This window comes from Molothrus aeneus, chromosome 4 (assembly GCF_037042795.1).
Source record: "Molothrus aeneus isolate 106 chromosome 4, BPBGC_Maene_1.0, whole genome shotgun sequence".
Classification (NCBI taxonomy): domain Eukaryota; kingdom Metazoa; phylum Chordata; class Aves; order Passeriformes; family Icteridae; genus Molothrus; species Molothrus aeneus.
In genome coordinates this window covers 61,382,879-61,397,742 of record NC_089649.1, presented here as the reverse complement: position 1 = coordinate 61,397,742, position 14,864 = coordinate 61,382,879, and the positions used below count along the sequence as shown (strand labels likewise).

General features: G+C 39.4%; 1 protein-coding gene across 1 annotated transcript in view; it reads left to right on the top strand.

Moving 5' to 3' along the window:
- Positions 1 to 14,864, top strand: part of JAKMIP1 (janus kinase and microtubule interacting protein 1) — a 228,400-nt gene that overhangs the window by 122,916 nt on the left and 90,620 nt on the right. Inside the window, exon 22 of the mRNA XM_066548634.1 lies at positions 13,584 to 13,649. Within this exon, the coding sequence (XP_066404731.1) occupies positions 13,584 to 13,649 (66 nt within the window). The remainder of the gene's footprint in view (positions 1 to 13,583; positions 13,650 to 14,864) is intronic.

The window sequence follows — 14,864 nt, the reverse complement described above, 5'->3', positions numbered from 1 at the left end:
CCATTGCTTAATAAGCATCTAAGTATTTTAGTCATCTATTTTTAACCCGCACACACATGCCCTCCCCCCTCCACATTTCCTATTAAACAGGAAAAACAAAGGCAAAGATGCTAGTTAATTTGCCTGGGATATTGGAGGGCTAATTCTCACGGGATTACTTTCATCTCACTAGCAAGTGACAGAAGCTGAATGTTACACAAATGAAACCCCTCTTGTGCTGAGAGAATCCTGATGAATGGATGAAGCTGCACTAAGTACATCTCTGATAAGTACCCTCCTTTCCTCATGTATTTACATCCAGGAGGAGTTTTGCTGATGCTGTGACATCAGCAAGCACCCACTGCACTTTGTTCTGGCAAAACAGTCGTCTAGACCTGGCCAGATTTTACAGTCTGCACTGTCTCCACAGTATGGGCAACACTTTTTCCTCTGCTGAAGTGGGGGTTACAGAGAATGATGGGACAACATGATGGACCTGCAAGGCTTAATACAGAGTCTCGTTGTTGCAAACACTCTCAAACATTCCCTGAAACAGAAATCATGTACTAAAGACTCCAAATTCTGTGACACTTTGGAAGTTCAATCACTTCAGAAGGCCTGTTACTTTGCTTTCATTACCTTCTGGTCTGCCTGATACAAGGGCTTCAAAAGAACAACTCTGCTTATCTGGTAGCCTGGCAACAGTCTTCTCTGAGTCAGAATTGCTGTGTCACAGAATGGGGGTTCAAGGAGATCTGGTGATGAAGAAAGAGTTCCTTCCTTCTGCCTATAAATGCTCCTTGACCATGCATGCAGGGTGCAGAAATGGGAGGGCATGTGGTGAAAACTATAGGTTGGTATGCAAGGTTTCCTTATAGATTAATTGCTTCATGCAGGGACTTCGAGGATTTAGTGTGCGAGGTGCTGGCTTTACAGAGCGGCTAAATGTCCTTCCTGGGGAATGACTGTCAGAGAGGGACAGGGATGGGCTTAAGGAAATGGGTAAATGGCTGCCCAGGTGTGAGCCTGAGCTGCTTTATGTGTTCTTCTTTGTCTAGATGTAAAGCTGGAGTTCTTGGCCACTGGGTATTGACTTTGTTCCTGTGAAATAAATACATCTTAGGAAGTTAGGCTCTGTATTACACTGGTAGGTCTGTTCTTCTTGGGTGTATACATCCCCACATGATTACTGTTCATTAGTGTATAAATGGAACCATTCATGTATACCCATTGTGCATTAAGGAAAGCAGGCCTCTGTGGAGCCAGATTAGACAGGCTGTGTGATTAGATCTGCTTGCTAAGGCACACAACACTTTCATTAAACCCAGAGTGCAACATGCAGGTCTGGAGGACAGATCCTCAGCTGAAACATGTTGGCAGTACTCCCTCTAAGTCAGAGAGGGTGCTCTGATTTACACCATCCTCTCTATTTGGAGGAGGTAAAACTTGTTAATTAAAAATCTGTCATGAGCAGCTTGTGCTATTTGCTTCCAGCAATCGGGCATGTGCGGATGTTGCCATCAGAAAAGTCTCATTGTGCTATGCTGCTATTACAACCTTTTGGAAATCAATGTCTGGTTTATTTTTAGCAGGGCTTCATTTAAAAGTAACATTTGTGCTATAGTCAGTGCAATGGAATTACTTTACTGCTTTTTTTTGAAAATCTGAAGGTCATTACTGGCAAGTTCTGTTAAGAAGAGTAAATTTTTATGCATATATTTGAATCATTTCTAGAGGGAGAAAAAAATGTGTTGTGTAGCTATAAAATCCATCTCAGAGAAAAGATATTTTAAACAGAGCAATTCAACATGTTTCTCAAGTAGTGATATCAACTTCCTAGTTAAGCAAAGTAAAAAAAAACCCATAAAACAAAAAACCAGCACAGCCCAAAAAATCCCAGTACAGAAAATCCACACAACATTATGCTTAGTTCACCTTCAAAATATATTGTAATCATCTTGTCTTCTAAAACTAGTAACTATTTAAATGTCAAATTATGCTTTATATAAATCAAACAAATTAAAAACCAAAATATATTCTTGTTGGTTTTACTGTAGCTGCTTCTGGAGTATGAAACTGGGGTAAGTCAGCAGAAGCAGGTTTTAATTTAGGATAGATTTATTCAGATTACACTGTTGGCAGTATTCAAACATGAAGAAAATTTATAATAGAAATTTAATTTATTCTGATTTCATCTGAAGTTATTTTAAATCCAAAGAGAAGATAGAAAATCCTTGAAGGATAGCAGATTGGCACACAATTCCAAAAATGGCCGCTGCCAGTAAGAAGGTATATGAAAGACAGATTTTATTAATCTAGAGCAGTCTTATCTTTGTATAAAATTGTTAGAAAAAAAGAAAAAGATAGGTTAGTTCATTGTGTCAAAAAGTGTGATTTTTTCCCCCCTAAGCTGTACTGTAGTACTGTACTAAGCTGAGTGCGTTTTCTTTTAACTTGATTTAGAATATTCTTGGGTGAAGCTCAGTTTTACAGAGTAAAAGAAATCATTACCTTAGTTCTAGATCTGAATATAAAACATCTATCAACTGCTGAACTCATCCAGTTCCAGCTTTAAATAGTTGGAACATAGTTGTAAAAATTTTAATTATGTTTTCATTAAACTAGGGCATTTACTCTCATGATCAGATTGGATTATTCAAAAGTAAGAAGAGCAGAAATAAGCACTTTATTTGCATGTTTTACTAGAAGAAGGCAAAGCTTTAGGACAGAGCAGGTACTGACCTCCAAGTGCCACTCCACAGAGAAGGATTCACTGCTGGTGTGGTGCCTGCTTCTTATGGACACCAAGGAAAAGTCAGAAGCACCAATGTCCTTTTTTGTCCTGAAATGTCAAAATATCACTTGAAATTGAGAAACAACAACTAATTTTCTTCACTAAATTCCTTAGTTCTTTTTCTGACCAGCAGTTTTTTCAAGGGGCACAGCTCTTCTGGCTTAAAGGCCAAACAAAGCTATGGCAAATGTCATTGCTCCATGAGTTCTTCCTGCTCTCTTCTATATGGACAATTTTTCCATGCTGGGAGAGCAGTTTGTTTACAAATCCATAGGGTTGGATGTCACCAGATCTATATGACCCTATTGGCTCAGCCATTTATAATAGATATTTGTTTGGGAAGGGGTGTGGTTAGTGTTTATTTCTCACCCAAGGAGAACTATTAAGGTTTAATATTTGATGGGAACACATCTGGGGAGGGAGAAAGAGAAAGAGAGGATGCTGTGCTCAGTGTACCTCACTGATATATAAAAATATAGGCATTGATGGGCATAAGGAGGTGTGAGGGAGGGGAGGGAGAAAGAGAGAGAGAGGATGCTGTGCTCAGTGTACCTCACTGATACATAAATATATAGACATTGATGGGCATAAGGAGGTGTTGTATTAAATCTGTCCTCTCTGGCACAGTGCTTTGTGAAAGAGAGGACAAGTTAAAGACAACCCCTCCTCTGCCATGTTACCTTGTGCCAGAGAGGCTGGCTTGGTCAAAAACTCACAGCTGTGTCACACAATTTACAAATCAGGTGGAAGTATTACTATGAACCTTGCTATAATAACAACTGGGAGGCTCAGATAATTTTTCCTCCAAATCTACCTAGATTTAATGGTTTAATATTTTTATTTTGAATCTCAAAGGTTAAATTGCTAGCTGTTACATACAACATGAAGAGGTATACATAGGGTGACCACTGATTTTTCTTTTTTTTTTTCCATAGTATTAATGGTCTGCAGTTTGTTGTTTAAAATGTAATAGATTACTGTTGATAATGCAATTTTTATATTCATGAATTGCTCTTAAAAGCATCTGATATACCACAGCTGTATAACTGTCATCAATATTCATCAAGCACATCATGACTAGGCTAATCATGGTTGACCTGTGGTATTGATTTGTCATGCAGGACTGAGCATGGAGTCTTTCAGCACATTATTGCTGCTATAATGAAAATATCACAATAAACTTCTGTAATTTCCCACAGCTGACATGCATGGCAGATGAGGGTTAATTTTAGTAATTTCTCTATGTTCATCTTACAGTGTTTCCCTGTGTATGTTTTCTTTATATAGTCTTCAACTGTGTCTGCTTTGCTTATTGCTTTAGTGATGCTACTTGTGTGAATAAGTGGTGATAGCAGGACTGCTGTAATACCTAAAAAATACATCTGAAAGGTCTGCTCTCTTTGTCCTAAACAATGTTTGACTGAGGTTCTACTCAAAGTAAGAGCAACTGTATGCCTTACAATACTATTAGTATCAAGAAAACTCTTATCTGAAATTTGAATGCTGAATTCCTCTCATCTGAAATCCTAAACACCCTGATTCTTAGGAAAAGCCAGTGGGAGCTGAGGAAAGGCAAGGCTAAAAGAGAAAGTATGTGAAGTTTGTTACAGAAGTTGGGGATAAGTGTATTTTCATATGCCCAATGCATACAAACACCATTCTAATTACCTACATAGGAATTTGTTATTTAAATATCTGAATTTAAAATAATCTAAATTTAATGATAAATATTACATTATGCTTCTGGGTTTTTTTCCTGCCTGATAATGTGTCTAGGCTGTCACAGAGTCAGTTTTAACATGTGGAATGGGTTTTGTCTTCTGAGCTCACATAGCCTTAGCATAGCCATTCTCCATTCTGTGTAAATATAAATCTAATGTGACTTTAATTGGTGTTTTTCCCTAATGAAAAGCAATAGGACTGTTGATATTCTTCTGTTAGATATCAAAATATGTTGTTGCATAAATTAAAAGATTCTCAGTGTTAAAAAAGATGAATCAAGTTTACTAATAAATACTACATACATATAGTAATTTCTATCAGATTATAACAGTTATTTGGGGCTGAATGCATTTTTAAAATTCACTGGTGTACAACTACAAATGGGACTGAATACATATGCTGAGAAATGTATCAGTGCAGCTGCTAAAAGGTTCATTCTCCTCAGAAAGGCAAATAAAGACACTACAGATGCGTAATAAAGATTAAAAAGAACAATTCTCCTACATCAGTAGCTATTAACTGGATTCTAATTACACCACAGAACAGAGAAAAGAATGAAATTTTTACCTGCTGTGCAAACAGAATAATGATTGAGAATCAGAGAGGTACAGTCTATCCAAAATGATCTATTATTATCATATGCAAGTGGCTGAAATTTACATTAAGTTTTCATTCATGAAGTAAAATAAGATGTCAACAAAATCAGCTTAAACTAATGCTGTTGAAGTGGCATTTTTGTTTCCTTATGACCATTATGCAAAATCACATTCTAGGAATATGGGATTAAAGGGAATATTTGGATTTCTGAATACATACCCCTTCCAGCAGCAGATCCAAGAGCTTGAGTAATTGAGTAATGCATGTGACAACTGCCTATGCAAATTGAATTGTTAAAACACTACATGCTTTTAAACAGCTGTTAAAATGCATTGGATTTCAAAAAAGCCCAAGAAAAGAATGTGTTTATCCATCACTTGAGTGATTTGAATAATAGCTAAAGGCAAGTCAGTTTATATTCATCTTTGTTTAAATTTGTACATGTAACATAGTTATGCCATTCACACTGCTGAAGATCTTACATACCTGTGTCTTAACTGTGAGCAGAATCTTCTTAAAATAAAGATGTAATGAACCATATTGATTCTTCCCTCTGTCAGATTGATAAAATATTTCCCATGCTAAATTTTGCTGTAGAATGAGATACCTTCTTGAACATAAGATGGCTTCAGAGATTCAAAACATGGTTCATGTCAGATGTAGCCTGTCCTGTGAAAGGACATTAACCTGAACCTTTCCAGCATTTCAGGGCCAGGCTCTAAGCAGCTTAGCAAATCCTTCTTTGTCTGCTTTGTGCTAAAATTATCAAATTGTTTTCTTGGATTTGCTGGTGAATGTAAATCCAATAAGAGTGTGTCACAGGAACTGTTAAGGTGATTTCTAACCCCCCTGATTAGTACATTCCTGTATTTTCACAAGTGCAGTAGCATGGCAAGGAGCATATTTTGAGTCTAGATTAATTGATCTTGGTGTTTCTGTCTGTAAAAACAGCACATTCATATGGGTGGGCTCTTTACTTACCTATTTAGGGAACATCAGTTCTAACAGTTTGACACCTAAATGAAGGATGATGTGGTGATCATTGTCTGAAAGATGAAATTTGTCACAAAACTTCTTTTCCTGATAGATTTATCCCTGTTTCATAAAGCTTCTTGAGAATTTGAAGCTATCCAAGGTGTGGTTCAGGACTGTGAATGTCTGACTAGCCCTATGGGTAAATTGGAGAGGACAGGAGGCTTGGATGAAGAAGTCCTCTTCATGTAGCCTGCATCCCTGCCCAATAGAGAGAAAATGCAGAAATTCTCAGTCTATGTGTGTAACTAAAAAGGCAGCTGGCACATCAAGTAACAAAATTTAAAAAAAACCTAAGAATCTATGAAGGGCACCATGTAATTGTAGAGTGACACAGTCCATTTCTCATCAGAACTTGAGGTAGCTGAAAAGACAATTTTAATCAAATGAGGAAGTGCACACATTTTGGCCGCTTAGGGGAGGAAATCTGGACCTGGCATTTCAGTGCAGTGGGGCACTTCTGACCATCTCAGATCAATTTTTTTTCTTTGTATTGCTGAGGTTTCTCCCGTGTCTAAATTTGTGAGGAATCATTACTGGGCTGAAATGTTGCCTCCAGTATAAGAATGATAGCTCTGAGGCTGCAATCTAGGGCTCACTGAACTCAGACTAAGGATTTCCATTTATTTCAGTGCTCCTTTACAAGGGGAGCAGTATTAATGGGAATGGTACTTAATGTAGATGGATTGCTATTAAAACACATGCTGAGCACTCATACTTCATGTGTTCTGTGTGGAAATGCCATTAACCTTCTTCTTTTTAAATGGAGCAATACTGTCATTTTGGCTAAACCACAAGCTGAGTCTTCTAAGCCTGTGTTACTGAAATGTCTCCATTAGTGAAAGTAGAGTAATATTTCCAGGCACACATCCACCATCTTGCTGCTTGCATTTTGCCTAAATTTGCCTCAGACTTCCCAGAGATGTGGCTTGCAACCTTGGGGTTGCAGTAAAGCTGCAGGAACCAAAGCATGCTAAAAATTACAGAAATTTGCCTTTTGAAATCAGTAGCTGGCTGGTTCTTTACTGGAAGTGTACTAATATGATTTCATTGGACTCTTTGTCTTCAATTCAGTTTTAAATACTGTTTTATCCTTTTTGTTGCATCCTTGTACAAGGGAGTAATGCCAAGAATCAATCTGCATCCAGGGTTATCTAGCCTCTTGCTGAGTTTGGATGCAGATTGATTATTGGCATTACTCCCTTGTACAAGGGTGCAACAAAGGTGCTGGAAATTTTCCAGCTATCAGGAAAATTGAGCTGTAGGTGCAGGGATACCTGAATTGGTCCCACCAAGGCCAGCTCAGGTACCATACTGCCTATAAAGCAATGCTTCTGTCAGACTTAGACACTCCCACTCTGAAGGAAGGTCAGACCTTCTGGGAGTAGGAATCTTGTCCTATTTGTCCTAGTCCCATCTTGGTGGCTCAGTCCTCTGCTGCTCAAGAGCTGATTTATCTTATTTCCCTGACAGTACTGGAAGGCATTTGTCATCCAAGTTTACCAAAGAGAATTGCTTAAGTGAGTCACTGAACTTCAAGAAGTAGGTCCTGTTTCCCAGAAAAATGGAGTTTCCATCATGAAGTGAAAGGAAATGGAGGGTTACAAGCATTAATGAGGAATCTTCTGCTGAAAAAATAGTCAAATTTCTTGCTTTTGGGGCAGTTGGACAGCCCTTTGTGTTTGGGATTTCTCCAGGAATTAAACTGGAGAAGCCTGCAGTCAGTGAACATATAATTTATATAACTGTGGTTGACTGATGGTAAATGTCCCTTTTATGACTCTCTTAGTAACAATGTCATATGTAGTGCCTCCATTAGGGGCAGTCTTTGCCTGTCTTGGCATTGCAGGCTTCCATTGGAAATGTGTACCTCAGCTGCCTGATCCTTCTGGGTGTGCTTTCCCTTACCTAATTGTCAGCACTTTTAGGCTGTTACCTCTGTGCCTCCTACCTTTATACCTGTGCTGCATGTGTAATGACTATGAAGAAGAGTTTTATATGGAACTTAGAAGTCTGTTCGAATTGCAACTAAATAATAAGTAAGGCACCTTGAGCATCTTTTTTTCTGTGGCTGTCTGGCAGTGGAGTGGCTGTGTGAGCTGAGCCCCGCTGCTGGCAGAGCTGCAGCTCTGCTGAGCATAGCCTGGCCAGCAGAGCCATCTGCTGCTAGCTCTGCACAGGGAGTGCTCAGCCCTGGCTGCCCCGTGCCTGCCTGGGAGCACTCGCTCAGAAGAGGCAGCAAGCTCACTGCTAGTGGAGGAATGATTGATTTATCAAGCAGGTGCCTGCCATGCTGAAATAGGGGCTGGTCCAACCCTCTTTCAAAACTCAGGGAAGCTCCATGCAGGGAGCTTTTGCAAAGGCACCATCTATTATCCAGGACTTTTGTGATGAGATTTTATTTGCTACTGTAATAAAATCAATGAGAAACAAGTATTCATTATTTTGTCACTTTGGTTTTGAATGCAGGCAAGGTGGGCAGTGTTAGGAGTCTGTCCCTTATGTTTACTCTCCTCTCTTCCATGGCTGCACTCCCATTGCCCTGTTTTTGCCTGACTATGGCTCTTTGTTTGCCTACAGTAACTCCATTGTATGATTTGACTACACAGGGTTATTCTCATGAATCCTGTAAGTCCCAAAAAAGGTGCACTCCTGTGACTGAGGGGCAGCTATTAACTGCAGGAACACAGGGATTGCTAGAACCCAGCAGAGCACTGCTCTGCATTGTCCCTAATCCTCACTCTGACTGTGACCAAGCCAGGCACTCCAAAGGAAACACAAACACTCTGCTGGACTCAGGCTGCCTATCATTAATTCCTATCCCTCTCTTTTTAAAAAATGAAATAAAGAGAAGAACAGCCTGTGGCTTTCTTTTCAGCTGAGGCTTATCAAAGTTTTGAGAGCAAAATAGAATCAATTTTGTTGCTTCCTCACACTTTTTTTGTACTGTTGAAAATATATTGGATTTGCAAGGTTCATGCAAGCCATGTCATGGGTAGAACTGAATGCATCTTTTATAGCTCAATTGTTACCACTCTATACCACATAGCAGGAACAGCTCAACTTAATGATCATCAATTTATACCCTGAAGCATAAAAGTATGTAGAATTTCAGGATAACAATGAAATAGTTCTGCATGATTTGTTGTCACAGTCACACTTTTGCAAACATAAACAAATCAGAATATACTGAAAGCATTTAATCAAGTGCTGGAATCTGAGAGTGAGTCCACAGCTTCTTGATTGGTAATTCTTGCAAATTAAAGGAACAGAAAGATGTAAAGGCTTATACTGAATCTCAGACAGTCCTGCCTTGGTCTCAATTGGTATCTCTAACTTTTGTGTAATTATATATAGCCTTTGACTGATGAACATGTCTTGCTACTTCTAGAAGATGCTTTTTTGTTACAGCTATGATGATTTATCTTACATGTATTTTCTAAAGTTGTATTTTGTAAATTGTTGTCTTTGTGATCAAGATAATGCAGTAAATGCAGATAGGTACAATAAGAGAAAATTAATTTTATGTGGTAAATACTAAGGCTTTCTCTACAGTCAAATGGAAATAAGCAATTAAATCATATTTTTTCACTATATATAAATAGCTGAACTATGCTGGTTTTTTGCCAGGTCTGTCCCTGAGCAATCAGAGGATATTCATGGGAATAGCTACACCCACTTTATCCTCCTGGATAATCCTCCAGGGGAAAGCAAGGAAACAGCTAGGAGCAAACAACCCCAGGCTTTGATACCTGATGAACAATTCCAGCCCAAGGTTGTGTTTTAAACCAAATTTTGGCCTGTCTAGATTTGGACTCTTTCAGTTCTGCAGCAAAGAAGTCAGTTACAAAATTTTACTCATTGGCAGCAAAAGTATTCTGTCCCTGTGATTTGCACTCACATGAGAGGAATACAAGCTGTTTAAACAATCACCTGCCTTCAGCACCAATCTGGAGCAGCTCTGAGCACACATTTATACACATCATTGTCTGCCCTGCTGGCTGTGCCCACCCTGTGCAGGGCAGCAGCAGTGCCCTTGGCACCTGCCAGCCCAGGCCCTGCACCATGGCTGCTATCAGAACATTCCCAGGCACAATTCAGTGAGGTGATAAGCAGTACAGCACTGCAGCAGGCAGGAAAAGCACAAAGTGGCCACTACTGAGCAGTAGATTCTAACACACAATCAGGTAATCAAGCCCAGGGCAGAGCAGGAGCCTGCTGATCCCTGGCTGAACAGCACTGAGAGCTGTAAATTCAATCTAGTGCATCCCAGTTGAACCTGTTGTTATCCCAAACCCTTCAGCCCCACACTGGGCACCAAACAGAGCACTGGGCACCAAAGAGAGCTCCTGTGCTTTCACCCCCTCTGGCAGCCAAGCTTCACACAGCCACTCACTCACTCACTCACTCCCTCCCCAGCAGGATCAGGAAGGTATTGGAGGAGTAAACTAGAAAACTCATGGGTTGAGATAAAGATGGTTTGATAGGGAAAGCAAAAGCTGTGAAGAGAAGCCAAACAAAAGAAGACATTAATTCACCATTTCCCATGAGCAGGCAGGTGTTCAGCCATCTCGAGAGGAGCAAGGACCATCACATGTAACAGGGACTGGAGCCAACAAACACCACCATTCCAAATGTTCCCCTCTTTCCACCTTCTTCCTCCCACTTTATATACTGAGCATGATGTCACATCATTTGGAACACCCCTTTGGTCAGTTTGGGTCACCTGTCCTGGCTGTGTCTCCTCCCAGCCTCCCATTCACCTCCAACTCCCCTGCCAGAGTGGGGTGTGAAAAGCAAAGACCTTGGCTCTGTGTAAGCTCTGCTCAGCAATAACAAAAACATCTCTATGTTATCAACCTTGTGTTCAGCACAAGTCCAAAACACAGCCCCATACCAGCTACTGTGAAGAAAGTTACCTCTACCCCAGCCAAAACCAACACAATCTGCCTTACTGTTACCAATCTAGTTGTTTTGAGGGTTTTTTTGTAGATTTTCAATGCTAAGAGATTCAATCCTTTGTGTATTCCTTTCAGCTGGTAGGTTGTCTCTGCATTTTAAGTGATTTTTAAGAAATTATATGTTTCTGCACCTTAAAACTATTCTCTTATCTTTCATCTCCCAAAATTTAACAGTTATTATGGGAAGGAATTGGAAAATGGAAGCCTCAGCCCTTTTTTTAGAACTGTTCTGAATGGTTGGAGAAAATAGCTGGATAGCTATAATTTTGAAAAGATGAAAAATTCATGAGGGAGTAATAACATCTCGATTTTTACTTGATTAACAGAATTCCCAAATCCTAAAAATGCCATCTTATCCTAATTAACTTGTTCTTTTAGAGAGGAGCACTTGCTCTAAACCCTGAGGTGAGAAAGCCACCAGATGTTCGGTGGCTTTAAATTCTTTTTTATATTTTATTTTTATATTCTTTATATTCTTTTTTTTTCTAAAGGCAGAGTCTCAGGAGTTATTGAAAAATATCTTTACATGATAAATCTTGAAGATGGAAATGATATTTTAAAAAATTGCTTCTCTCCACTTATCTCACAATGGTCAAATTTTATCTGAGATCATCAGAGCACAACCCCCAGAGAATTGAATTCTGTCAGTCAGGTCTGGGATGTGGTTAGAAGCAGGAATCAGCATAACTGTAATGAGTTGGAGAGAAACAGCAGTCTAACCTGATGGACTAGAGATGTTGGGGCTGATTCCAACTGCCTGGTTTTTCTCAGTGATTGTAACATTCCTGCTACATGCAGTGTATGAAGATGATCACTTGGGAGATAGGCTTGCCTTGAACAGGGTGTAGATGAGCTGTAAATCAATTTAAATGGAATAGAGGAAAAGTGAAATTAATAAAGCTGTGCTTGGGGCATTTGTGATTGTCAGCAAAGGTGCATTCTCTTATGTCACCTGAGGGTAATCTGGCTCATGCTGGTTTGTGCATTATCTGGGGAAATCTTTGAGCACTGCAGTATGATATAGTGTAGATTTTGATTGATTTACAGTGTATGTATAATATTCAAAACAGGCTTTAAGTTAAATCTTCCATTTTGAAGCAGGAGCAATGATAACAAAGCTTTTTTGCTCATGGCTTGTCTTCAATATTTTTGTGGAGGAGCATGCCCTAGGAAAAGTGAACTGCAGGGTTGTGTGTACCTCGTTTTTGGAATAGATCCAGGTTAGATTTGTGATTTTCAGGCCAAACTTTGTGTTTCTCCAAAGCAGTCTGGTCACTGGCCCAGCTGCTGCCTTGCTGCAGCTGTCCTGGGCAATAATGAGTGTGGAGCATTTACCCTGGTTGAGCTCTTAGAGCTGAATGCAGGTAACAACTACCAGCAGCAGCTGATACACTCAGGTTTTTTAGTAAAGACTGGATGTTGTTTTGAAAGAGGTACTGTTGTTCACATCATTTTGAGAGTCATAAAATAATTTGGGAGTGAGGCAGCAGCAGCTGCATTAATTGTACTCACCTATGCCACCCATGTTAGAGGAGATGATAATTTGTCTTTCCAAGTTCAGGAACTGTTAACACCCCTAGCTGTTGTAGGCCCAGCTGAGATTGGGTAGTTAATCCCCAAAAAAACCCCTTATTGTATGAAGTTGTTTCTTGATCACCAGTGACTGTTAGTAGAAGATTTCAGGTGTCTGCCTAGAGAAAAAATTATTTATAACCTACTTTATCTGTAACAAGTACATTGTACTGAAAGTGTAATCAAACATACCTAAATTGGTATAAGACCCCCAACATCAAAAGAAAAATAAAGAATAAGAAGTGTGACTTACAGGAAGGAAAAAAGGAGATATGTGATACAGAAAAGAATAAGATATGTGGACCCAGCAGCAGTCATGTTTTTGAAGAATCTTTGTGAAACTGAACGAGAAAAATCCTTAAAAAATATGGGGAGCTACAGTGAAGGAAACATTTCATCTGGCTGTGGTGGGAGGTGACTGGTAATAGGACAGAGCTGAGTCTCTGGATGGTGTCTTTTTGATAAACTGAAAATCTGTGCATTCTCTTTTCTCTGGTATAGCCTGACTATGCTAGAAGCATGGTTATGTTTTAAAGGAAAAGAAAATTAAGGGTTAAAAGGAAATGTGGTAGTGTAATCTGCTGACTGTCTAGGTAAGCAGAAAAACTGGCAGTTGGACAAAAAAAGAATTTTGATGCAAAATGGAATTGTCTGTGTGTATATGTGAAAATTGTGATTAATGAGTGGTGGTGAGTAGACTTCCTGGTATAAACATGACATTCTGAACATGCAGCTTGGTTGAATTGCCATGGTTTCATGGAAACGTGGAAAATTCTGCCATGGAAATGCCTAATATAGCTGTAAAGGAAGTTTTACATTAATAATGGGCATTTGTTCTCTTTATTTTTAACCTATTTCTCATCTTTTTTATTCACATGCTTTTCAAATTAGATATAATAATGTCTCTTTTGCTTTTTCTGTTCCAGCGAATTCGAGATCTAGAAGATAAAATAGAAGTTCAAAAGAGGCAACTCAAAGAAATTGAGGAAAAGGTAAATTTATGTCTGAGCAGTACCAAATGATTTTTTTTTGCACAGAAAATTGTTTTTCTCTGTTGCACTGATGTTAATAGTACTTAATCTAATATCACAAAATCTATTTTAAGATGAGATAAAAATTTGTGTTTGAGTCATTGCGTCATGAAATGCAGCTCTGTCCCTAATCTGCTCAAAATTATTTCCTATCCAGGATTTCTGTCAATTACAGGAAGGAATCAAGAAGTCTGAGGAGACTCTAGACTAGTAGAAGGAGGATTTGCTGCAGTTTAGAACAAAAAGGAAAAAAGATTTGTCTCTGAAAAAATTGGTTAGCTCAGCCCTATTCTTTGGACAGCATTGCTTTGCAAAACTTTCAAGTACTGAAAAATAAAACAAAATTAGGGAAATGCCTGCTAAACACTACAATTAAGGAACATTTCTTGTTTTAATATAGAAGAAGATTGATATAATGGATCTGATTTTTTTTTTTTAAGAAGAAGCTCTGATCAAGGCTTCAGACAGCAAATTAATTTGTGTCACTGTGGTTCCCAAACTAGGGATGGCACAAGGTTCATGGAATGTGGGCTCAGGTTTTTCCCAGGCCTGTGGAGTTTAGGCTGCTCTGCAAAGCATGGACTGAAATTGGGTTTTTCTCTAGCCCCAGCAGAGTGTTTTAGTTATGTTACCTTTGCTGAACCAGTGCCTAGATGCCAACAAGAGTCATGTCCAGGTTCATTTTCTTCAGCATTTATGGGCATGCAATCCTGCATAAACCTACTGCTGGGCTGAATGGAGACCTTAGTGGAGTTCTCAGTCATTGTTTTTTCTCTTGGGATAAGAATGGCTAAAAGGGCAAAAGGAAATCTTTTGCAGGACTTTGGAGGGAGTTGAAAGGGGTGAGTGGGGTTGGCAGAACAGAGGGAGGATTCAGGGAGCAGCTCACTGGGTGTGGAAAAGTTTCTTCCTCACCCTTCTCTGATCTCAGCATCCCTTCATCTGCTTCCAGGATGTGGCAGTCCTCCCAGTTGCACTTCCAGCAACTATTCCAATTCCCTCAGCACCTTCCTCGGCCCCTTCTGCTCCCACAGTAGCTGTCTCCCCTCTGCTGTACTTTTCCTGCACTTTTCAGACCGTAATGCCCATCTGGATTTGTGGAAGAGCAGGAGAAGAGCCTGCAGAAGCTGGGCTGTCTGCTGCTGTGGCTCATTACTGCTTTATGTCACCCCCACA